At 48.8% G+C, this 24,734-nt stretch overlaps 7 protein-coding genes across 7 annotated transcripts; 2 read left to right on the top strand and 5 right to left on the bottom strand.

Moving 5' to 3' along the window:
* Positions 1–1,190: 1,190 nt before the first annotated feature.
* On the top strand, positions 1,191–4,595 carry N7446_004223 (DUF1708 domain-containing protein; the record flags this gene model as incomplete). Its single annotated transcript, XM_058512972.1, has 6 exons — positions 1,191–1,380; positions 1,463–1,620; positions 1,674–1,767; positions 1,814–2,042; positions 2,096–4,455; positions 4,510–4,595. 6 exons carry the CDS (start codon positions 1,191–1,193, stop codon positions 4,593–4,595), a joined length of 3,117 nt encoding a protein of 1,038 aa, XP_058374301.1.
* Positions 4,596–5,336: 741 nt separating this feature from the next.
* Positions 5,337–6,231, bottom strand: N7446_004222 (ThiJ/PfpI family protein; the record flags this gene model as incomplete). The annotated part of the gene is made up of 3 exons (XM_058512971.1): positions 5,337–5,728; positions 5,827–6,064; positions 6,154–6,231. The coding sequence occupies 3 exons, from the start codon at positions 6,229–6,231 to the stop codon at positions 5,337–5,339; spliced, it is 708 nt and encodes a 235-aa protein (XP_058374300.1).
* Positions 6,232–6,906: 675 nt separating this feature from the next.
* Positions 6,907–9,535, bottom strand: N7446_004221 (putative sucrose transporter). Its single transcript, XM_058512970.1, has 8 exons — positions 9,033–9,535; positions 8,862–8,887; positions 8,544–8,788; positions 8,397–8,463; positions 8,277–8,348; positions 8,036–8,225; positions 7,870–7,985; positions 6,907–7,819 (listed from the first exon to the last, which is right to left on the bottom strand). The coding sequence occupies exons 1-8, from the start codon at positions 9,128–9,130 to the stop codon at positions 6,930–6,932; spliced, it is 1,704 nt and encodes a 567-aa protein (XP_058374299.1). The 5' UTR covers positions 9,131–9,535; the 3' UTR covers positions 6,907–6,929.
* Positions 9,536–10,113: 578 nt separating this feature from the next.
* Positions 10,114–11,999, bottom strand: N7446_004220 (glucose-6-phosphate dehydrogenase; the record flags this gene model as incomplete). Its single annotated transcript, XM_058512969.1, has 8 exons — positions 10,114–10,226; positions 10,280–10,651; positions 10,702–10,986; positions 11,037–11,121; positions 11,177–11,374; positions 11,430–11,780; positions 11,837–11,857; positions 11,910–11,999. 8 exons carry the CDS (start codon positions 11,997–11,999, stop codon positions 10,114–10,116), a joined length of 1,515 nt encoding a protein of 504 aa, XP_058374298.1.
* A 1,898-nt stretch (positions 12,000–13,897) lies between these two features.
* On the top strand, positions 13,898–14,747 carry N7446_004219 (60S ribosomal eL33 domain-containing protein; the record flags this gene model as incomplete). Its single annotated transcript, XM_058512968.1, has 5 exons — positions 13,898–13,922; positions 14,046–14,055; positions 14,210–14,263; positions 14,326–14,468; positions 14,554–14,747. 5 exons carry the CDS (start codon positions 13,898–13,900, stop codon positions 14,745–14,747), a joined length of 426 nt encoding a protein of 141 aa, XP_058374297.1.
* A 2,490-nt stretch (positions 14,748–17,237) lies between these two features.
* Positions 17,238–18,209, bottom strand: N7446_004218 (uncharacterized protein; the record flags this gene model as incomplete). The annotated part of the gene is made up of 2 exons (XM_058512967.1): positions 17,238–17,445; positions 17,518–18,209. 2 exons carry the CDS (start codon positions 18,207–18,209, stop codon positions 17,238–17,240), a joined length of 900 nt encoding a protein of 299 aa, XP_058374296.1.
* Positions 18,210–23,345: 5,136 nt separating this feature from the next.
* Positions 23,346–24,544, bottom strand: N7446_004217 (alpha/beta hydrolase; the record flags this gene model as incomplete). Its single annotated transcript, XM_058512966.1, has 3 exons — positions 23,346–23,507; positions 23,572–24,433; positions 24,489–24,544. The coding sequence occupies 3 exons, from the start codon at positions 24,542–24,544 to the stop codon at positions 23,346–23,348; spliced, it is 1,080 nt and encodes a 359-aa protein (XP_058374295.1).
* Positions 24,545–24,734: the final 190 nt, after the last annotated feature.

Raw genomic sequence — 24,734 nt, 5'->3', positions numbered from 1 at the left:
CCGATCTATAATTAACTTATCCTCGGTCTCACCACATTCTCAGAAAGTCCCTGATGGCCCTGCAGTGGCTTGTCACAGTGGAGTCGTCCCTTTTGTTTCCTATTGGTATGTTTATCGCTGGCCTTTGGGAGCTCGACATGGTCACGGGCAATGGGTCCATGATGTCAACCTGGGGAGATATGGAAGATATCTAAAGATCATACTCCGTAGAGATCACAGAACGGTCCTATACAATCTGCCAGATGCTCTAACGTATCATCTGGGACTACTGTATGTGGGAAGGGGCATTCAATGTTACAGGATACTGACATAGGTACTCCCCTGATACTCTCCTGAGACCTGACAAATGCCGCGTGATATCTCCAGCCCTATATAAATTGCCCAATGCTCAATTCCAATCTACGATCTCGATTGGTAGCTCAATGATTGCATAATGATTGCATTGTATGCCACAGAAGTTGTTCAATCCCGTTAGGTATCAATATACATGCTGTACAGTCTCCCCCATCTGAAACGATTGATTGGTTCCAGCGCGGCACAACTGTTTGACCAGTCGTCGCGATCGTCGCTCGGAGATTGGCTGGCATAGGAAACCCATAGGTCTAGAAGACACCAGTTGACTTGGAGAGGATTAAACGGTTAGGCGTGAGAACATAGTACCTTGGGTCTACAAATCCAGATTGAGGAGTGCATGTATGATCACCATCGGTATCATCCATTTTCTCTCTCATCAACGCACGGTCTCAAACCGTTTCCCTATTCTTGAGATCTTGGGGGAAATTAAACGTGAATTCCTTCTTTGTGTGGCTAAGTCGAGACCCGGTAAGTTAGTTTACCTTTTTACCCCTGAGCATCGCGACTTCGTGTTCCTCTTTATTTTCTCTTCATCTCCCAACGTCTTTCTCCTTTTTCCTATCTCTGAGGATTCTCTGGTTTTCACCATAGCGGCTAGAAACATCAATTCTAGACTAGGGATCCTTAGCTTATTCCGAGCCTGTTCCCGGGGCTGCAGGACATCCCGGACACGCCCAGACGTTCTATCTACTTGCTCCGTTTAATTACGTGTCGGTCTGCATCTTCGCACAATTGAAACATCCGCTAATTTTCTTGTCTGCGCAGAAGCAAAAAAAAAGCGGAACCCACGTCTCCCCCACATTTACTGACACGACGAAGTCAATACCCTCGGAACCATGTCGTTCTTCTCGCGAGTCTTCCGAAGCAAGGACTCCAATGCGACGAAGAAACAGGCAAAGCCCACTGCAGCCGTAGATTCGGGCCCTGCAAAGCCCAAATGGACCGATGCGTGGCAGCGGACAGATGTCGCGCCGGAGGAAGTGCAAGACCTCGTACGAGGCTGCGTGCATGAGCTAAAGGCCCGAGGTGGGTGGATTTATATCCTGACCGTGTGGAATGCTAGCTGCCACACGTAGTCATTCTTCAGATTGCTGATCATTTGTTGCAGCCCTCGACACGCCGTTCCTCCTCCTACCATTCCGTCCCAGCTCCGATCCGAGTGCGTCTCGCACGTTCATTCGCAATTACTTCAACCAGTCGTTCGAGAAGGGCTCGCCTGTTAGCGGCGATGCCTTGGCGCAGGAGCTTCGGCTCACGGAGCCGATGGTGAGGGATTACGTTTCAAGGGGGTGATCAACAATCACTAACGATTGGGATAGGTTCTTTGCAGTGTGATGAAATGGTGTTGGAGCAGACTTCCTGGCGGTGTTGTCACTTGGGAGGCATATGAACTCTTCAAAGTTGGCGAACAAGGTAAGTCCGACTGGAATGCGGGAAGGGCCTGAGCTGATGCGATCAGATTCGGATATGGCCCGTGATGCTTTCTCGACTTTCATCCCCATCAGTGTCGACTCTGATGCTCGCACCAAGATTATCTTCGACTTCTTCGATCTTTTGGCTGCCATTGCTGCCCATGGAAAGTCCAATGGGTTGGGAGGTCGCAAGCTTTCTCGTTACGCTGGATGGTGGGCGTTCGAGCATATCGACACAGGCAATGGCTTCGAGGCTGCCTACAAAAACTGGGCTGCGTATGGACCCCTACTGATATTTCCAGGCGATACACTAATGCTTCTATCTTCAGTGCTGCCGATGCTACGAGTCATTTGTTCTTCGCCTACCTCCGCTCGCTCTCCCCCGATGTGCCTCGCGGCGTGACCGGCATCTCATCGCTCCCTATCTCTCTCCAATCCCTCGTTGAAGCTACCGAATACCCCCCAGAGACCCCCACTTTGTTGCAGGTCACAACCACAAAGGTGGTGATGATTGTTGAGAATGTTTCCCCGACACCGTTTTCTCTGCTGCGACGCGCAAAGAACTTTGAGTACCGCGACGATGACTGGCACCTGCAGGAATTCGCGAACTACGAGGATCCTATCCGCGCGTTGACCGACGAGTGTCTCCGTGTTCTTAAGTGTATCTCGTCTGCGAATGAATCCAGTGTCTCTAGCTCGAAGCAGTCAACCAGTCTGCGGGATGCATCTTGGTCTCGCTTTGAGGATATTGGATTTGGTGGATCAATCGATTCTGACGGAGATGAGGAGGAAGCCAAGGAGAACCGCGCACCCGCTACTGCGAAGAGTGCAGCTACCTCAATGAACACCGTCCCTCAATCTGGAGGTGATCTTGGCCGTCCTACCACCCCTTCATGGGCCGACTTTATGTCCTCTGGATTTGCGGACGAGAATGGCAACCTCAAGAACCATGTGGGTCCTCTGCTCTTGCCTCCTGATAAGGTACTGCCTCCAATTGCTGCCGTTCGTGGCCAGAGCTCTCAATCCCACAAGCGCAGCTTGGACGTTGAGCCCGATCTTGAACCTGCTGAATTGGCGAGTATCAATACCCTGGATCTGGACGACTCATTCTGGTGGGTGTGGATCAGCAGTCTGTCTGGCGATGAGCCCTCGGCCCGCAAGGCAGTATTTGGTCGATGTGCCCTCCTCGAGACCGTTATTCGTGACACCAAATGGTTGGTCCTTGAGGAGCAGGTGAAGGGCGCCGCCCCCGAGCCCGAGGCCGGTGCGCAGATTGTCGAAAAGAAGCGGTTCTTCAGCTTCGGTAGCCGCAAGGGAAAGCTCAATCGTCGCAAGTCATCCGCTAAGAAGGTCTCTTCTATTGAAGACTCCTACAAGCGGACTAACAACCAAGCTCCTCAGAGCAAGACCAGCATTGGTCCTGATCAGCACAAGCGAATTCAGGCAGCTGCGGCTGCTCTTCAAAAGAAGCACCGTGAGCAAGAAGCAGAGGCGAATCAGAACCCTTCAAACACCGTTAACAACCGTTATTCGACTAAAACCAACTCCGTCATGACGCTTCAGCCGGGCATTATGAACGAAGCTTCCCAGGCTATGAAGTGGACTACCAACTACGACAAGGGTGCCTTCAGAGCGGCATACCTTAGTAACTCCCACGCTGGCACCGGTGTCCAGGATGAAATCGTATCCGCTGAGCCTGCTACCCCTGAAGCACCCGTTGAGAAGGCTAGCTCTCCTGCGCCTCCCGCGCAGAGCACTACCAAGGATGCTCCAGCACCACCTCCCAAAGACACAAATGCACCCGTTGCCACCCCTCTTCCTCCATCCCCTGAGCCAGCGAAGAAGACTGTCAAGGTCACCAGCCCCGAAGAGGAAAAGACCAGCACAAAGCCCGCTGTCGTTGAAAAGCCCATTGAAGCCCGGGAGTCGTCAGACGATTCAAGCAAGAAGGTGAAGAAGAAGACCGGAAACACTGGCTTCAAGAGCATGTTCACTGCGAAGAAGAAGGCCGACCAGCCTCCTATGAAGGACACTGGTGCCACCTCAGCTGTGGCAGCTGCCCGTGCAGCCCTCGAAGCCAAGACCAAGGCAGCTCAGGAGACACCTCCTGTGAAGAAGAAGCCTCTTCCCAAGGAAGCTGCCGTTGCGATCGAGCCCGTCGTCTCTGAGACCAAGCCCTCAACTCCCCAGCGTGTTGAGGAACCCAAGGCGGAATCTGTGGTTGAGCCCCCGACCCCTACCCGCCCCTCCGTCTCCCAGGATGGAAACGGTGCGCCGCCAAAGACCAGACGTGCCGTTGAATACGATGCCCTGTCCCGCGTTGGCACCAACGAACGCAATGCCGCCGACCAGGAGTTCTCCAAGTTCGACCAGGGCCCCCTTCTTGACCAGCCTTCCTTTGTTCCGGAGTCACCTGTAACACCTGTGTCACCTGTAGATCCCACTCCCGCAGAAGAGAAGACCGAGCTTTCCCAGACCCCGTCCAACGGCCATGCCACCAGACCCGAGACTAGTACCTCGTCCGAAGCCGCCCACCCCGAACAGGACCGATGGAGGGCGATCCGTGAGGCTGCTGCCCAGCGGGCTGTCGCTGCTCAGGAGGAGCAGGAGCAGGAGCAGCAGACCGAGACTACGACCCGGACTAGTCAATCAGAGCGTACTGATGAGGGAGATACTAGCGGAGAAGAGAGTAAGTTTTCCATAACTTTGTCATTACTTCCGCAATACTTACCATTCTGCCTAGCCATCGAATCTCGTGTCGCCCGTATCAAGGCCCGAGTGGCCGAGTTGACTGGAGGCAACATGGAGGTCGAGCAACAGCGCTCTTAGACACAACTCTCTCCAAACCAACCTGTTACCTCCACCGATAACTGTAATTCCCCTGACAAGACAAACGCCGTCTTATCAGCTACCTTTCGCCCGCCCTATACCCTTATTCCAACCAGACCCTGTCTTTGCTTTTCGACCTTAGTCTGTTAAATAACCGCAAGACCCATTCATATCAATGGGCCGACTGACGAACCTCGCGAAACGATTAACGGATACTATTTGGTTGTGACAATCGTCCTTCTCGACCTTTTTTCCCCTTCTCTTCGGATCTTCTCCAGTCTCGAGCTGGCCAGATACCCCCTTTCTTACCTTGAAACTATATTCTTGAACTTGATTTTTCATTGATTTCCCCTCGCAATCTACCTACCAAATCTGGGCCCTTCTTGTTTGTTTGTCTTTGTCTCTGTCACTTTGCTCTATTCCCCTTTTGCTTTTTCATACTGCCATATTACTATGGGGTTCAGGTTGCTAGTTGCTACCAATATGAATCGTTTTTGTCTTTGATTTTCTTTATATTTTAATTTCTTTTTTCGGACTGAAATCGGGCAAAAATACCTCTAATTGCGATTCTGTCCTACTATCTTGAAGGATATAATCAAGCCTGAATAATAATAGGATGATAATTCATAAACAAGTCATATTTAGCCTACCATATACGATACACCATACAGCCAATATCCAAGTCAAGTAAGCAACTCAAGTAAACCAATAGACAAGGCAAGCAAAGCATATTCAATCCAATCAAAGCCCCAAAGCCCTCAAAATCTCCTCCCCAACCTTCCCAGCCGAAGCCGGATTCTGCCCAGTAATAAGTACACTCCCAGTACCAGCGGCCTTCCCAACAACAACCTTCTCCTCCCAAGGCTCAGCAGCCTTAACATACTTCCCACCAGAAACCTTCCCAAGCTCCGTCTCCAGCATAAAGGGCATAACAGACGATGCACCCACCGCATCCTCCTCATCATTCGAGAAGCCTGTCACCGTCACGCCGGAGATGAGGCGTTCGCCGGAGGGGGCGGTTGCGTTTAGGAGGACGCATGGTCCGTGGCAGACTGCTGCTACTGGTTTGTTAGAGGCAGCGAAGGCTGCGATTAGGGAGAGGCTGGTTTTGGAGGTTGTTAGGTCGAACATTGCTGTAAGGAAGTATGAATGTTAGTATACTTTTTCTTTTTCTTTTTTGGACTTTTTTTGAAAAAAGACATCATGGTATATCGCCTTGGGGGAAACATACGTCCATGTCCACCAACATAGAAGATAGCATCGAACTCGCCGACGCGTGGGAGCATATCCTCCAGCTTGTGCGTGTTCTCCCACAGGGCCCTCTGCTCTTTCAGGAAGGTCTGGGACACGGCGTCTGATTCGAACATCTTCACTGAAGCTGGATCCAGGGGTGCCTCGCCGCCCTTTGGCGAGGCGATTGTAAGGGAGACTTTGTTTTTGAGGACTTCGTGGGGATGGGCGAATTCGGGCTGGTATTTTATATTAGTTCTTTTTCTTTGATGCATTGTGCGTATTTCTCTATGGTAGATATTGAAGGGTGATTAATTGTGCTGCATACCAAGTACCAGCCGGTTGGGTTACCAGTGGCGTCGATCTTGCCATGGGAAGTGAGGACGATGAGGACTTTGGGAGTCATTTTGGCGGATCCTGTGAATATGAAATTGAATGGATTGATGGAAGCTGAAGCTGTTGGATAGCTATTGGCTTGAAAGAGAAAAAAGGTAAGAAGGCAATAGCTACGAGCTTTATGGGTGCTGGATTGCCCCTCCGCTTGCGGTGTCTGGGGCGATCAGCATCATATACTTCTCACTACATCGTCACTGCCCCACTAAGGACAGTTGTGAATCATGCAGACTCGAGTTAATCGAATTGCTTTATACTCCATATAGAACATCCCTACCCTTCTGCAGAGGGCTAGATTTGTGTAGCTTACTGTTAATGATCCTCCAACCCATCTCCGCATAAGATGATGTCATACCAAAAATGGACGCAAAAGTAGCTTGGAATTGAAAGATTGTTTGAAAGTTCAGTCATTAAAAATTAAATTTGTATTGTATATCATCAGTATATGTGAAGATGTCAAGCATAAAACTGCCAGAAAAGAACATTTCTTTTGGGAAACATGTCATGTCAAAAGGTCAAAAGCTCAATGCACTGTACAGGTAGATAAAAAGTACACAGACGAGCATCCCGGCGTCGGGACAGGCTCGTATGCAAATGCATCGGGTATCGAGCAAAAATCAATGGCTATCGTCGCGATGGATCGTAATTTTGGAGGGAAGCGCCCCCCCCCCCCCCCCCACCCCACTTTCCTCCCCACAGTGGTCTGCTGGCTCATAGTATGTACCGCAGTCGTCGTGTGGCCTCGGCGGCTACCAGTGCACTGATCGCGCCAATGAAGAGGCAGATGGCAATGGCGTTGGGCCTGTCTTTGTCTAGGTTCATCCACTGTGTATCGGAGGCATTGTCTGTTGCGGGCTCGGGGCCAGGTTCGAGGATGCTGAAAACGACCCAACTGATCATCGTGCCGACGAACTGGGGGAGCGTTGTGTACACGTTGAGCACGCCCAGGTAGATGCCAGCTAGCTCGCCTGTTGATGGGGTGTTGGAGGATGGGTCTTCCTCGTCGGTATCGCTGTCGAATGAGTCGCGGTGGTTTAGTCTGAGCACGTCCAGCTCCGTGTCGGCAGCGGAGTTGGCCCGTAGACTGGCTGAGGTGATCATAGTCACGCCGGAGTGTGAGTTCGGCATTGCAGCTGCGCCGCCCATTGTCAGTTTGTTGATCTCCACGCCCATAAACGCGAAGGGAGCCCAGCCACTAATCGCCCACGGAATACCGCACACAGCTACCAGGAACGTTGCGAATGCTCGGGAGTGGGCCACAGGAGCGAAGATCATTGTTGCAGCAAACATGATCTGTGAGATTAACCAGGCTGTTTGGAGATCGGGTCGGAATGCAGTCACGGCTTTGAGAGCAGCTGCAATGCCCGGTGGAGGTCGTGGGGTAAATCGTGTCCGCTTAGTATCTGGCGGCTGGATACAGAATGGCAAAAGGACGGAGCTCAGGAAGGTGATGGATGAGAAGACAGTCAATGACAGACTGCCTACACGGCCGACCTCGCCGAGCATATCGGTTGCCTTGGCCATATCGTCTTTGGGGACTTCGTAGCGGAAGTAGGTCTCGCCAACCCAGGTTGTGCTGTAGAAGAGGAAAGGGAACCAGCCTAGAACATGTTAGGTTTAGATGTTGCACATAGCGCAGAGATCTGCATACCAATCCACGCCCAGAATTGGGCCCAGCAAATCGCTTGGATACGAGGTGGCAGTTCGAAGGTTGTCTTGAACAACTGGGAAAGGACCTGGAAAGCGCCAGCCTTTCCATCACCATCCCTATTATGCCAAATTAGTTGGGTCTACTTTATTATTTCAAACAAACCCACCTCGTTGAGATAAGAACACGCTCTTTCACCGAATAAGAAGTGACAGCGACGGCGCCCACCAATGACAAAGCGGCGATGACGGTCATCTGCTTAAACTGCGTGTCTCCAAGTAGACTGCCAAATATACTGACAGTGTCAATGGAGCCCACCACATAAGCAAAGAGTTGGCCAATGGCACACATTCTCCCGGCTAAGATAACTGTCAGTGTTTTAGACTGAGACATATGGGGAAAGGCCATACCCCATGCGGATCCGGTTTGCTGCAATGGAATCGGTAGCGTATCCACTATCAAACTGCGACAACACGCCTGGACTATACCATTGTAAGCTACGTATTTCGACAGATAAGTCTGTCACTTACCAACATTGATGGAGAAATCCACCGCATAGATACTGATGATAGCCAAGGCAATTGTGCCATTCTTAGCCTAATTAACCGCATGTTAGCTTCCAATACACAATTCACCCAGTAGAGCTGATGTTTCATCCGAAAAGATAGGAAATGTACCTTCTCAGGATCCTTAACGAACAACCCAACAATCTCCGCCGTCCACCCCAAGACGAACAGACAAAAAGCCACAACAAAAGATCCAAAGACCATGAAAGGTCTCCGGCGACCCCATTTCGACCGTGACCGATCGGCAATAACACCAATAAGAGGCTGGATAATCAACCCAGATAGAGGGCCAGCAATCCACACCAACGAAGTCTTGGACTTGGTCAAACCAAGCTGTAGAAGGTATGGCGTACAATCTAACCCAGACAACCGAGTTAGCGACAAGTATCCACAATCCAAAGGGTCAATCTCAATTAGGGAAGTTCTTACAGGTCATCTCAGTACCCCAAGTAAACCTACCCCAAGCATAAAAGAGTCAGCCAAAACCCCCTCCAAATATCCAATCTGAATCCCTAATCAATTGACCCGCAAGTCTCGAGAATTTGCACAGCGCAAGATCCCAACCATTCAACCAAAGGAAAAGAAAAGAAAAATACGCACTGCAAGCCAACCAAACTAAACGTCAACAAAGCCATCCGAGTCGCCTCAGACCGACCCTTGATAGAGGGCGTCCCCGCCCACCTCGCAGTCTGTGGCATTCTGATTATCCACGGGCTGGCATGCGCTCAGCTCCTCCACATGTACCCAAGGAAGTGATAGTGTACGTATGCGGATGCGGATGAGAATGTAGCCAATGAATTGGTCAACTGGATAGTATACGCGCTATTCGGAGTTGAATCCGGGGATTAAAGTATGGGCCGGGTATTCTGTGTAGGGTATAGCGTTTCGTCGTTTCGTCCTCTGTGGTGTGTCGCGTGAGGATGGGGCTTGATCGCGGGGGGCTGAAATGGCGGCAATTGGCGTGCGCGGTACCGCTGGGATTGGGATTAGGGGTGTGGGTGTGGTTATGTATGGATGAGTTGGCACGGATAGGGAGGAAGTTAGGATCGGAGGTGCGACGGCTGTAGCTGTTACAGCTGAGAGAAGCTGAGAAGAGAAAGAAGGAGAGAAAATCGACATGGCCTGAGCGGGCCGGCCTTATCGATTTATTATTAATTTATTTTATCCCCACGGGCATCTGTCGATCCGGCTGTTGTTTCAGGGTCTTTTTTGTTTTCTTTTTTCTACTCTTGTTTCTACTGCATGTAGGCACTTGTTTCAGGTGTGTTGTCTCTTGTCTGTTTGCAGGTTGAGCTGTACATGTCAGTTTGTCAGTTCTTTGATTGGCTGAGATGAGATCGGATGACATAATCTGTCCCTGAATGCCAATTATAGAAACACAAGGAACGGGTTGAACGTGGGACTTTTAGGGGTTGTGATGTATTGCTCAAGGCATACACTTTACTGGTATAGGTAACTCAGAGACTCTGATATAATAACTGAAGTATAGCGTAAGTTCTTTCATTGCGTGCGTCGCATCCAATTCAAAATTGGATCTGTAAACCGAATTTAAGTAACACAGTATGAAGCGACACCTGTTATGGCCAGCCGACCAACCAACAGGAGTAAAAAGAGATTTTAATTCCTTCGTATCCCAAATCCGCTTCCCATAATCGTCGTAAACAGCTTGTACCCCGAGGATCTACAACCGGTTGGGGGCCGAGTTCGTAACAGGCCACTGGTAGCCAGCGGCGTCGCTGAACTTATAGCCGTACGAGGCAGTGAAGTCATCGAGGACGGCAGGGCCGCGGGAGCCTATATCATCAATTAGGTACATGTCAGGGTCGGGATCAAGGTAGAACACATACCGTAGGGGTATTCCATGGGAATGATTTCCTTGTTGTCATCCAGGTAGTGGAGGAGGGGAGTGAACATGCGCCAGCTGGCATCCAGCTCGTCGTCACGGACGAAGTTGGAGTGGTCACCCTTGAAGGCGTCCAGGATCAGGGACTCGTAGGCCTCGGGGATCTTGAGGTCGGAGAAGCGGCGGCGGTAGGTCAAGTCCAGCTCGGTAACCACCGTCTGCATGGACAGACCGGGGAGCTTAGAGTTCATCTTAATGTAGACGGACTCGTTGGGCTGGACACGGATGACAAGCTCGTTACGGGGAATGTCCTTGAAGATGCCGGAGGTGACATCCTTGAACTGGATGCGGACTTCGGTCTTCTGCTCGTTCAGGGCTGCTGAGTGTTAGACATTGTTTAACATGTCCTGGGGAATCCATTCTTACCCTTTCCGGCCTTGAGGATGAAGGGAACGCCGTCCCAACGCTCGTTCTTGATGTATGCGACCAGCGCGCAGAAGGTGGGGCAGCGCGAATCCTTGGGCACGGTGTCGTCCTCGAGGTAACCGGGCTTGCTGCCGTCGAGGGAGCGGCCGTACTGGCCGATGATGACGTTCTTGGGCTCGATGGCATCCATAGCGCGGAGAACACGGACCTTCTCGTCACGGATGTCCTCGGAAGAGAAGGAGATGGGGCGCTCCATAGCGAGCAATGTGAGAACCTGCAGAAGGTCTGCAAACTGTTAGCTTGGTCCTATTTCATCAAAGCGACTTGGAACGTACGGTTCTGCATGACATCACGGATAATACCGAACTCATCGAAGTAACCACCACGGCCCTCGGTGCCGAATGGCTCCTTGAATGTAATCTGTAGTCGAGGTTAGGAGTCGAGATCAGACTAATTAATATATCCATCAACGTACCTGAACGTTGTCGATGTGGTGGCGGTTCCATGTAGCGTTGAAGAACTCGTTGCCGAATCGCAGAATCAGAATGTTCTTAACCATCTCCTTACCGAGGTAGTGGTCGATACGGAAGATCTCCTCCTCCTTCCAGTTGGGGTCCAGGGCCTTTTGGAGGTCGCGCGAGCTCTGAAGGTCCTTACCGAAGGGCTTCTCGACCTGTAGAACACTCGTATCAATATGTGATCCAACAGCAAGCGTCCAGGCAACTAACAATAATACGAGCGAGACCGCTCTTGGGGTAGCAGTTACGCTTGAGCTGCTCAGAAACAGTAATGAAGACACTGGGAGGCAGAGCCATGTAGAAGACACGGTTAGACTCCTTTCCTTGGCGGCTCTTCTCAATCTCCTCGAGGTGCTTGTTCAGGTTGATAAAGGAGTCATCCTGGTCGTATTGGCCGGAAACGTAGGTGCAAAGATTGCAGAACTGGTCTAATTGCTCTTCGATTTCCTTAGTGGGGACCTTGATGTAAGAGCGAACGCGCTTGAGGTATTCATCGTGCTCCATCTTAGTCCGCGCATATCCGACGATCTTAATGTCCTTGGGAAGGAATTTGTTGCGGAACTATTTGGAAGAGTCAGTCGACTGGGACTATGTTCATTAGTAGAAATAGCACATACGAGACCGAAGAGTGCAGGGAACTGTGATGCAGTTAGTCAGTACTGGTCATATCTTCGGGGGAGGGGCACGAACGGTCTTCTTCTTCGCCAAATCACCAGAGGCGCCTAGTACCACAATGATGGTATCATCTTTGAGTTCGATGGTGCTGAATGCGACATCCATTGTTAGCGGTGTTGCGTTGAATCGACCGAGGAAGAATTTGCGTTGCACGCGGCAGTGAGGGTCTCAGTAGGGAGCTCTCGGAGCAGACAATGCTTGCGAAAATGCCCAGTGAAGAAATCAGAGGAAATCAGGATGGAGGCAAAGTGTGCTTCCACTCCAAAGTGCAATGGGCTAGGTTGAGGTTGAGATGAGGTATCCGGTGGGCTTCCGCCGGACGGGGAGGTGATGTCAGAGACAGGAGGGGAACAACTCACCCAGCACTCTGGCGATCATCGGTTTGTGCGACCATGCCAGACATATTGAAATCGCTATAGGAATGAATAACTGATGGGAAAGATGAAGAAAAGGAAGAAGAGGACAGGATCCGGCGGAGTACTTTTTCTACGGGAGTCTCTCACAGCTTCGCTGGTGGGGCTTGGGGGGTATTTTATGTGTTTTATGACTTCAGGGTAATTACTGCGATTTTTCTCTATGACGATAGCCTATGACTGATCCTTTGCTTTTTTTGGCCTTTTAACTATTTAGTCTCGGCTCTGCTCCTGGCCTGACCCTCTCGAGGCATTTGCCGGTCTGTTGACTTATATGTCTCTCTTTTCTTAACTCCGGTCTTCAGATCACCCATTGTCATTGACTCAAGTATTTAGGGTCACTGTAAAATCCCACGGGATCTTACCCGGTCTATTGACCCCGCGCAGCTTACAGCTTACTATGTAGACTCGACCTCGTACCTCTCCTTGAGGGTGTGCAACGTGATGTCGCTTATGCCGGTCTTATTTAAATTATTCATGCAGTTCCTTGAGTACTGTACAAAGGGGCGTCATCTGGTAAGTAATCTCACTAGGCGCGGATCACATTGCCCGAACAAGCTGAATTCGAGAGTGGAGTGGTACGTACTGAATAGCTTTGCGGTCAACTACGTACAGAATGTGTATGAAGTGGATCTACTGCATGATAGGCAAGCCACCTTGAAGTGCGACATCTCCACTGAGCCTATGTATTAAGAAACACCAAATACCGAGCACGCAACGTGATAAGAGAGAGCTCTACGGAGTACCGGTGACCGAAATCGTGGGGAGCGATCGGCGAATTTGTCATCTCTCATACCAGACGGATTCTATTTTCCCGACTGTTAAGTCCGGTTGAGGTGTGAGGGCTTTCAATCTATAGGTCCGAATCCGGAGCATATTAGCCGTTGGGGGTGCAACCTGCCCCTCGGTATATGTCCTAGTCTGGTTCGGTGAGAAAAGAAGTCTGCTTGGAAGTTTCCCCGAATCTAGGATTACATCTTAAGTGTAATCCCAACATGGTGGGGCAGGGGAATTTCTAGATTTCCCAATAAGTGGTCTCGGTCTGTTGTATGAAGATGTGTAGATGTGATATTCAGGGTTAATGGTTAATTTCCAAGCTACTGTGGTATCAAATCAATATAGTGAATTGCAATCTCTATCTGAACACAACTCATTTCACTTCACTCAATTTGAAGACATGAAGACAGTGTATAAAATTCGTTGGATGAAGAGTTGTCGTCATGCTGAGGTTTGTCAGCTGAGACTGCGGGCAAACCGGCTCGGACGACTGTTGCCCGTGGTGGGATAGTCGGACCGGAGAAACCAGAGTGCCCGGCTCTGATTACTTATCTAAGATTAACTTACCCTTATCTAGGCTGATCTAATCGGCTGATCTAATCTGACAGAAAACACTGGGCGGTGTGGTGGACTGGAACAACCAAAATCCGAGGGGCTCGCTTAGCCCTAAGCCCTGTCACCTGATACACGGCGCACATTGGTTGTGCGCTCTATCGCTAGACTATCTCGATCCGACGACAACACGACAAACGATCTTGCGGGTCATTCCTTCGACTTTCTTTCCTTGCCCGCTCCCAGAAAAAAGCCGACACAATGCCTTCGGAACAAGGACACCGCCGTGAGTGAACCCCTTCGAATGCTGGATCGTCGTTGTGACGGTCTCGAATTCGCGATGGCGCAGGAACATCCTGTGTGCGATGACACAAATGACCTGATATACTAACATTCTCTCCTCCTCTAGTCTACGTCAAGTAAGTTTTCACCGCACATTCCCATCGTCGCACACGAGAGACATCAGTTCGAAAATGGAGAAATGGAGGACCGATTTTGGAGGATCCAAAAACCATCGCAACCAACTCGAACCATCACCGGTCAGAACAGAGCATTAATACGATTTCTTTGTAGGGGTCGCCACCTGAGCTACCAGCGTTCCAAGCACGCTCTCAACCCCAACACGAGGTACTTATACCCTGCGCCCAAAATGTGAATGGAAGAATGGAATCTGATACATGGTTATACAGCTTGGTCAAGATCGAGGGTGTTGATGACACCAAGTCCGCCAACTTCTACCTTGGCAAGAAGGTCGCTTTCGTTTACCGGGCCAAGCGTGAGGTCCGCGGCTCCAACATTCGGGTGATCTGGGGCAAGGTCACCCGCCCACACGGTACGTGATCCATCGAGCAATCTCAGACACAGCAGCCAACGAGCTGCCCAAAATCCGTCGAAATATCCTTATCTGACTGTTATAGGCAACTCCGGTGTTGTCCGGGCTAAGTTCCGCAACAACCTCCCCCCAAGTCCTTCGGCGCTACCGTCCGCGTTATGCTCTACCCCTCCAACATCTAAACGGCTTCTTTGTGTTGTTTTTGTGGGCGATTCCCTTTACGCGCAGACGGTCGGTCAGGCAAGGAAAAGTCGACGGAACGAGCCGATGTTGATTTGAGGTGATGGAGTTGGCGGGTTGATAACGTTTTATTCGTGGGAGAATGCAGGGCCACCATGCCCTACGAATCAAAAAATTTACACTTTCATAGCTGTGTCGGCCCCGAGGCACCGGGAAGAGCTCAGTCTCGATATTTCTCCTTGTTCCTACAATTGGCGAGCATGATGTGTCTGGTCGCGCAGCGTCACTTTCTCCCACTGTGTATCTGACGCTAATACGCACCAAATTTCATACCATTTCAATTTCAACCGGTCAATCGATCCGCATCTTTGTGTCCGTCTTGATTCTTAGAGGAATTGTATTTACTTGCTTTGGCTACTTTGCACCACTGCATGTTTTGCGACCAGTATATGACCCTGAATTGTAGATTGCATCACTTGTAGCTATGGTGGAGCTATGCTTGCAGACATCCAGGCGCTTGACATATGGTGACTAGTGCGTCTCATCGGTCTCGGCCTCAGGCGAGAAACCCGGACATGGACCTAGGCCGCTATCCCACTCCTATCCTCGCCACGCTCTTGAGTGCTAGTTTCTTTCGGTAACTACAACCCCATGAGGTTTGTCTCTAGCTCCCTGAGCAATAATTTAGTGCTTCTGAACAGTTTCCTAATTCATATATACCCGCTATCCTTCGATTCATCTGACTTGCAACACCATTGATTTTGAACACAGACGCCCCTTTGGCAAAGAGATGTTCTTTTCGTGTTGTAACCAAAGTATTTGAAATAACGCCCGTTCATATCTTCTCGACTGCAACGAAATTGATCAGACGCCGTCGGCCTTTTGTCTAATCGGCCACAGCCAACGAGTCATTGTTGATGTCTTGACGACCATTCACTTTCCCAGTGCAAAGATTATGGTTATCCATAATTTCAACAAGCTCTCCAAATTGATTGACAGCGGGACCTGCTTGATCCCTTTGATGTTCCTCCGCCAAGTCACAGTTCATATTTGAATCACCTCAGTGAAACCAGACCATACTGAAGAACAAAGTACACTCTACGCCGGAGAAAAAAGAAGCCTCAAACTGTTGCAGCGTCTGAGGATCTATGTTCAGCCGGAGGTCGGCTTTTCCCGAGCTATACAAAGTGACAGTGTCATATGATTTGTATGATTCTAGGGTTTGTTTGGAAATTGTGATGGGCTCCATACCCGCGACCCAGCTTTTGAGTTCAAGGAGGACGAAATCGAAGCCCTTAGACCTGCCGTTGTATTTGGGATGGTTGGTGATTTTTACCATCCAGTTCTTCATTCCTTTATCGCGATCGAGACTGCCGGTTTGCGTGCTCACATAGCGGAATTGCTCTTAGAAGTGACGTGTGGGGGGAATATTTGGGATCTTCAGGAGCAAAGTGTCAGCATTTTGGGTCAACAGGTGCTTTTACACTGTGCCTGGCGGCCATCCATCAAGGGCTGACACAACACAACTTAATGAGCTTAAAGTCCTCTAAGGTAGCAGAGTCAACCCCATCATAGCTGAGTACACATGGAGATGGTTCTGGAAGATAGCATCTTATGGGCAATCTGTTTGGCTCGTTGCTGGAAGTCTCGACACCACTACATACCATACTGCACCTGCAAGGTCTTCAAGTTCGTCAGCTGTACCTTGGCGCACGCAATGCCCAAGAGGAAGCGGTTCAACCAGGCTCCCAGATTCTTGTAGGTGGCAATAATAAGGTAGTCGCTAATGAATAGTCATGTGAGGTCTTCGATCAACTTGACGAGAATGCTTATCTCATGGCTTATCAAGGGCAGTATGGTACGGGCCAGGATGCTTAGAATTTCTTTTCAATATATAAAGCATTTGCAGACACTTTGGGTTAATGTTGTAATGTAAGAAGACTTCAGCCCATCCGAGTGTGTTGACAACAGAAGGGGGCTGTTGGGGGTGTTTGTGGTAGGCTTGGGAAAATAACTCCGCCTCTAAAGTAAGCAGCAGATCTGTGATCGACAACACATACTTAATTGAAGTCTATTTAAACCGGAGCAACGGTTCACATGTACTGCAGTTGCCAACTCGCGCGTGTCGGCCTACCTAACAAAGAACTGCAGTGTCAATCGAGTAATCAAACAATTGGCCCATATGTCGGTTACATATTCCAGTCCGTCGAAAATCAAGATAATTCCGGTGCTAATATATCTCATATGGATGTCCATTGTTGTGGGCCCACGACTGTGCGCAGGAAAACAGCGGGGCGGCCTTATTCCCTAGATAGTGGGCTCCTTTGGGTAACCCTATGGTTAAACTACACTATTGCTATCTTTTCAAGACAAACAATGATTACAACTAGCAAACTACCTTAAACTAGTTCGTTAAAGACTTTCTATGTCTTGTCGGTGTCGAGCGAGAAAATTGCATGAAATATATAATCTGACCCACACTCCACATTTTCTGAAGTATAAAAAGCATGGGCAACGTTAATCGTAAAGCAGCAGCTATCTATATCCCACATTCCAAACCGAACTCCAACATCCAAAGTAACATTCGTCTTAAAAAGTTTCCTTATGAATTGACTGTCGGTGTGCTCTGAGGTTCTCCTTCCGACTGGCGGCGTGATCGCACGAGGGACATTTGAAAGCGCCCGGAGAGACATGTTGCGTCTCAATGTGCCGCATCAGGACTCCCTTGCGCGAGAAGAAACGATCATAGGTACAACCTACCCACTCACACTTGAAAGTGCCGTAAAGATCGCTGTGGCTGTATGTGATATGCGGTCAGGTATGTGACAACTGACAGTGCTGCCCCGCTAGGGTGGGCCTTGGATCTTACTTCTGTTTAGATACCCCATGAGTAAGGCAGGCCCTATTAGTCTTGGCAGGCTTCTTGCTAACCTCTTCCAGAGGACCCGCTCGGTTTGATGCGGAAGGCGAAGAAGTGACGTCGGTCCAGGGACTTGGACAGCCAGGATCGTAGGGGCTTGCGGGGGAAATAGCGGTGCTGCTGCTATGGATCGACGCGGAGCTTAGGCTCCTCCTATTGATGGGTCTGGTGATGGTGTTTGGGCATAGGTATGCTGCAGTAGGCTTTATGTCCGTCTCCTTGTTAGGACCGGGAAGTTTCGGTGCGGAAGGGGATGGAGTGAAATCAATCCAAGAACATGGATAGCCATCGTGATAGGGATTATCTAGAGCCAAAGCTGTAGTGTTGCTATGAACCGGCACAGGCTCTGGGTTACTTTGGTCGATGGGCTTAGGAAAGGCGTTTGGGCTCAGGTATACCGAAGGAACCGGGGTAGGAGGTGGAACAAAATTTCGGATAACTGGCATCGCTGGAAACTGTAATTGATAGTTGTACGAGGGGTCGCCGACAGCTGGTACGCTTGTTGAGACGGCCAAGGGCTCGGGGGACGAAGTCACGAAGAATGATTCAGATTGTCTGAGAACATCGGTTCTCCAGCTGTCCAACTCTGAGTTGGACCACGGAGTGTTTTCCAAGTTGTTGTCGGGCGTCGGGTGTTCCATAACGAGGGTAGACAACTGGGACACCCCTATTAAACAAGAATCTTATGAAAGATAGATAGAGATGGCTGGTTTAGTTCTCGAATAATCATTTGAGGAGAGCCTTTGGGGCGAGGGGTATTCCAGTACTTATAGACTGACATAGGTGTAGGCCACTGTTATGGCCTAGAGTCTAGAGAGGTAAACGGGATGGAGAAGCAGAGAGCGAATTAAAACTCCCAAAGATCGGCGGGCAAAAGGCGGGCTCAGGACTTGACAAGGTACACAATACACACCAGGTACAATTCGTACACCAGAGGTGAGTAGAATCCAGGTGAAAGATAGACGTCAATATCTATTTACCACATCTAGGTTCCTCCCGAGATTTTAACAAGAAACCAGTGTCCCGGTGGTATGGTTCTTGGGAATTGGGAACCCCGTTTTGGCTTCCAGAAACTGCAGGGGCTTTTCATCTCGATGTAATTTTACTTGTGACTCCGGTGCTACCCCGCTGCCCTGGATACTCACATCAATGTTGCTTTCTCCTTGGACAGATCGTTGCCAAGAAAAATGACTACTGCATGCAGGGCCCCCGGGGTATTGCTCCTGCAGGACTCGTAGTCGGAAGTTGCTATTAGGCGCATCGGTCACGGACAAAAAAGGAAACGTTCAGGATGTAGGAAAGCTTTATTGGACGGTTCGCCCAGTATGGCGTAGCCACAAGGCAAACATGCGAACTAGTAGAGACCTGAAAAAGCAAGCAGAAGAAGGGATCGGCACGCCACAATTTATTTTAAGCCCCATTTCACCCGGGTGTGCTGTCGTATACATCATAATTTAAAACCAAAAAGTCCACTGCATAACGCCACTATCAATACCGTGGACATGGGCAAGGACGGATAGATCTAACTACCGTACCTGCGCTTATTACAATGAGCGACCACGCTGAACACGTCAAATTTGCTGAGAAAAGTATGTCTTCGAGGAGGGCAAAGCGGGCTGGTCCCGGGGGCCGGAGATCGGCAAAGCCCACTACTTTACCTTCCCCTTCTAGGCAGTGTAGCGCTTCTTTCCCTGCTGTGCCTAGGAAAAAAAAAAACCCCCATGGAATAGGAATCCCAGACATGCCTTGACTGCGCGAGGCCCGAAAACCGAAGGAAGCCGACGACGTGCATCGCTGAGAGACAGGGGTCAGGGTCGCACTGCATAAAATGGGAAAAATCTCTTAATTTGGAGTGGACGAGATAGTGACCTTGTCTATGCAAGTATATAGACAGGATAAAGTCTGCCGAGTGGGGCCTTTCCTATCTAGGCTGCCGCCGCTTTATGAGGGCGCTCATGCTCAGGATCACTGAGTAGACGTCAGTACGGGCTCAGCCTCAGTGATCATGCTCAGTCCCATCACGTGACTGATGACTAATACTCAGTGATTGCTTAGTGATTGCTCAGTGATTGCTCAGTCGTGCTCAATGTCGGCTTAGTGAGTGCTCAGCGAGTGCTTAGGCGTACTAGGCGATTCCTTACTAAGCCTTAAGTGAGCACCCTCTAATTTGGCCAGCACAAAATAGACCATACTCAAAATAGACGGACCCCACAGGGCCATTTATTCCGTGATGGCTAGTCCGTCGGTTATGTTTAGGCTGCCCTCGTTTTCTGACTACCCTACCCTATTAGTGATTTACGTTATATCTATCGTTTAGGGAATAAAATGGAAATAGTCATGCATTATTGTAACGGAATCCTCAGAAGCCATGCACAGATGTAACGGCGTGGCTGATCCACGGGTTCAATTGTGCGTACTGAGTAGTATATGTATCGGTCCCAGGCATGTCAGCCTGACGGCTGACATAGTGGTCTTTTTGGCCTAGTTAGTGAGACGTGTATTGACCTGGGTGCACTCCATTACAACAGATCTCTCGCACTCCCAGAGGATCGACACCATATAGGTGTCGACACGTCAGTGTTGGCTCACCGTAACGCTGATCCCCCATGTTAAATAATTTGCTCCGGAGAACCCAGCGGTTCTCCAAGAATCAGTCTCTGTATTCCTCCAATATATTGTTCGCTTTCAGGCATCTTCATCTTACCTAGTTGACAGGCTCTATCCTGTAAACACTAGAACCCCATTCCTTACACCTAGGTACCTAATTAGGTAACAAACATTACAAATATGCTAAGATTTCATAGCTTTATAACTTATGCATTGTCGAGCTATAATTTTAAGTATTTTAGTTATATCCTTTCCCTAGTTTTCCTACTAGACTTTAAATATCAATAGAATAGATTGTAATTCAATTTTATTATTGTATATGCCATAATTCCACTAATAAGTGTTACGCACGACTAACGGGTCGTCGCTATGTTAGAAGATTCTTGGGTTATACTTGCCTGATGCTTCTCTGCTTCTAACGTCAACGATCTGTCTCTCAACCGTACCGTTGCCTAACAGGCCTTATACGGGCTAAGTCCTTTTGAGGGTATCGAGGAGCGATGCCAGATAGAGCGCCGAACTAACCTATACCGAAGTACGGGTCTATTCGTAGTGTTGTTAAGTTATAATTAAGTGTACGAGTCACCAAAGGTTCTGAATAGTAGATATAAGTAACAATATATGATTGAACACGAAGAACTAAACTAGATACATGAATAAGTGTCCTTAGATATCCTAAGTCCTTCTAAAGTAGAATAGTAGAAGGTAGAATAGTAGAACTGTTCTATATATCGACTATCGACTATTCTACTACTTATATAATCACGTAGTGATTGTCTTATTAGTTATTGTAGTATACTATAAGACGGCGAGTAGAAGGCCGAAAGTGGACTTGTTGTTACGTAGACTTTGTCCATTATATATAGTCACATATATATAGGATAAAGTCTGCCGGGTAGGTCCACTCAGGGTAAATCATGCTCATGCTCACTAAGCATGATCACGTTTCTCTTTTCCTTGAATACTCGGGGTGTCTAGAGTATAAGGTACTACACGTGATCTAATAACAGATAGATCGGTTGGCTCTCGGTGGCCCATCAGTAAGTTGCGGCCCTATAATCGATTGGTGCCTGGTAGGTCCGTAACAATAAGTCTTAAATATATCGTCCTCCTTTCTTTTCCGCTTTCTCCCGAATAATCCGTAGCTAGGTACTACTCTCTAGTAGTAGAGGCCTAGTATCACTATTATTATTATTATCACTATTATCACTATTATTACCTATCTCTATTAGATTATTAGACCTATTAACTAGCTCCTTAGTATCACTAATTAGGTCTATCTTAACGTTATTAGGCCTCTTATCTTTCTCTTCCTTTACTACCTCAATCTCGTCTAAGGAGAAGAATCTTTTAAGCTCCTTTGCCTCCCGTTCTTTAAGGTTAAACCTTAAAGTATAAAGAAATATTATAAGCTCCTTAATTATTTTAGACTTTATACGGCTTCGGCGATAATAGTAGATATCTTAAGTAGTATTAAAAAGTCGCTCTACGCTAGCACTAGTTACCGGAATCGAGAGAATATCTGTCAGGACCCCGACCTGCCAGGTGCCTTACGGATGCCTAAAGGCATATAGCGAGCTTTGGCCCTCGTATTGCGAGGGTAGCTAATCGCATACATAGGCCAGGATGGCCATGTATGTCGCTAAATACATTAGCTAAGCGCACCATGTATTTATTGTGCTCGCTGGTCCTCGCATAGAGGACCAGCAATTAGTCTCTTTATACACCTGCACGTACATTCGCCGATAGACTCTACTTCCCGAACTCACACTGCTACCTTAGGACCTCGCAGGGCCCTAACACTACTGCAATCGTTCGTCTAAGCAGCCTCTCCCAATCCACTAGGAAGCACTATAGAGGCTGCCGAAGTTCTGAGGTAGTACTTATCCGACCGCGGAATTTCTAGCTAGGTCGTCGAAACATAACTAGGCCTTTATAATCTTGTGAGCGAATTTCAAGGAGGGTTAGGTTCTAGCCCACGGGTGGTTTTAAATGGCTATATAGATGTGTTTCCTATGCCGGAAAATACAGATAATTGGTCTCGTGATCTATGGTCTGGCGATGTTAAAGAGGGTCGCATATATAGAAGAGGCGTTGTCGATATAAAGTCGGGAAAGGTATCCTTAGTGATTGCTTATGCAGCAGTTTATGCCCGGAGAAACTCTATACACGGGAGTGTTGCTCTTTGTGTAGCGGCTGACGAGGAAATAGGCGGTTGATAGGGTACCCAATTCCTTATTAAATAGGATAAAGACCGATAGGGCGGAGATGTTATGCTTAGCACTGAGCCATCTGGCCATACGATCCGATTCTCTAAGAAAGGAACATTGAGGATATTAGGTTCCGTTACTACGAAGGGTGCTTTGGGGGCATATTTAAACCTTAGGTAAGACTACTTAACGGCATAGGTAGAGCCGAGTGGATATAAAAGGCTGATAAACTATGTAGCAAAGGTGCAATCCGGACTGTAACTAGCTTCCTTGCCGAGGTGGTTGAGGCGGTGGAATCAATCGACACAACACCCCCTCCTAATATTGGGAAACATATGAAGAATCCCGAGACTTTGGCGGCCGTGGATAGGGCAATAGGACTAGGCAATAGGACTAGGCAATAGAACTAGGCACTTCTACCGTTATTGGTAGGCCAAAGGTCAATATTGGTACTATCAAAGGTGGCCTTAAGGTCAACCTGATTCCGGAACAGTGCATGTTCGAAACTGATATTCGGTTACCTATTGGCTTAGACGCCGATCGAGTAATGACTGTTATCGACTCTGTCATCCCGCATTATGGGAATGCCACTATCGAGCTGCGAAAGCAAGAGGCTGCTAGTAATCCTAGCAGTTTTTCTTCCATCGACCATGATATGGTTAAACACCTCGTGCAGACTGTAGAGGTAGTCGGAGGCTCGCGTCCAGCCATTACTCATCGATCAGGTTTACACATATATCTATATTAATGGATTGTGACCCACACAATATAATACAACCAATATACACATGCTACAAGATTGTATCATGAATGATACGTGCTGAGCGTATATGTTACATATAACTAGTCAATTCCAAGGTTTCATGGATCCACTGGAAGGTTGTTCTGTATAGTAAAACGGGTTCACTCCGCCGTGATTTGATTTACTCCATGCAAGTATTATCAAATCAAGGAATCTATTTACACGCTAATAGATGGGGCCACAGTCTGCACCATGGCTTTGACGGTCTCCAAGGGCGGTGTCTCCAGTCGAAGGAGCCATGCGAAATGGGAGAGTATGTCGGAGTTGCAGCGGCGCGACTCACTGAGAAACGGCAGGATACAAAAATGGCCATGAGGAAGCTATAAACGTATTGTTAGCATAATTCAATATAGAGTATTTTGGAAGGGAGGGGTAAAGGCTCACTCCAGGATAGACATCCAACTCCGTTTCAACTCCATGTTTCCAGAGGATCCGCTCGTAAACAAGGGCATCATCGCGATAGAAATCCTGCCCCGCGGCCTGGAAATATACTCGAGTTCTATTCCTGACTACGGCTTCATATGGCTGGGGATGAAACGAGTTGAACGGACTGTACCATGGGCTCTGGACGTCCCTCTTTAGAAGCTCGAGGACAGCAGATGGAATCTCGCCATTCATCGGCGCCATGATATTCTGCTTCCGCGAGAGATAGACATCATGATACTCAACGGGGACCTGGTGGATATCGGAGAAAATAAAAGGTATAGATAGCCAGAGTCCTGTCATTTTGGGAGCTCTGTCCTCGTCAGCCCATTTTTGGCCCACGGTTGCAGCCAAATTAGCTCCTGCACTCACTCCACCGACCACGAAGCCTGATGAGAGATCCGCCCCAAATATAGATGTGGCATTCTGAGAAAGCCAGTCCAAAGTATCCCAAATATCATACTGTGCCGTGGGGAAGGGATGCTCTGGCGCGAGTCGGTAAGATGGCAGTACTATCGTTGCACCGTACAATGCCCTCAGTGCCAACGCATATTCAGCCAACTCCCTGTTGTCCCCCGTCACAAAAGCCCCCCCATGCAGGAGGATCACTAGGATGGATCTCTTCACTAGAGGTTCTGGCCGGTAGACCCGAAGAGAAGATCGAAATCCATCTCGCATAGGCACCTCAATAGTCACCCCGGAATCCCCCAATGCTTGGAACTTTTCAGCTGTCCATGACTCCACGATTGATCGAGCGGCTTGGATGTCGGTCCAGTCCATTGGGGGGAAGCTGTTGTATTCCTGCCACGCAGCGTACTGAGGACTTGGTTTTACTGTCAGCTTAGATGTGCCTGTGCATTCTTCCTAAGATGACATACTCGGTTTCACCTAATCGAAGGATATCATCTTTTTTAATAAATCTCAAGGGAGACATGTTGGGTGGGAAGAGGGTCGGAGTTGAGTGAAAAATCAAAGCGATGTCTTGTGTGCGAGCTTGAGGGGGGTTGCTCGAATTTACAACGCAGATGCTAACTTTGCTGACCAAGCAATGCACTATTAGACTGCATTTTTTCCTTCTCATAACGGGTTACACATTTGCTAGTTGTAATTGTTTCTTAAAATTA

Source organism: Penicillium canescens (genome assembly GCF_028828765.1).
Source record: "Penicillium canescens strain IBT 15451 chromosome Unknown utg000003l_segment0_segment0, whole genome shotgun sequence".
Classification (NCBI taxonomy): Eukaryota; Fungi; Ascomycota; class Eurotiomycetes; order Eurotiales; family Aspergillaceae; genus Penicillium; species Penicillium canescens.
Note: the sequence above shows the minus strand (reverse complement) of the source record. Positions and strands in the feature narration are given on the sequence as shown.

Bases quoted from the DNA above. Each gene is read 5' to 3' on its own strand.
- N7446_004221 (XM_058512970.1), bottom strand. From the start codon at position 9,130: ATGCCACAGACTGCGAGGTGGGCGGGGACGCCCTCTATCAAGGGTCGG. The intron at 8,464-8,543 runs GTACATTTCCTA...GCGGTTAATTAG, and splicing joins TCGTTAAGGATCCTGAGAAG to GCTAAGAATGGCACAATTGC. The intron at 7,986-8,035 runs GTGGGTTTGTTT...TTGGCATAATAG, and splicing joins CGTGTTCTTATCTCAACGAG to GGATGGTGATGGAAAGGCTG.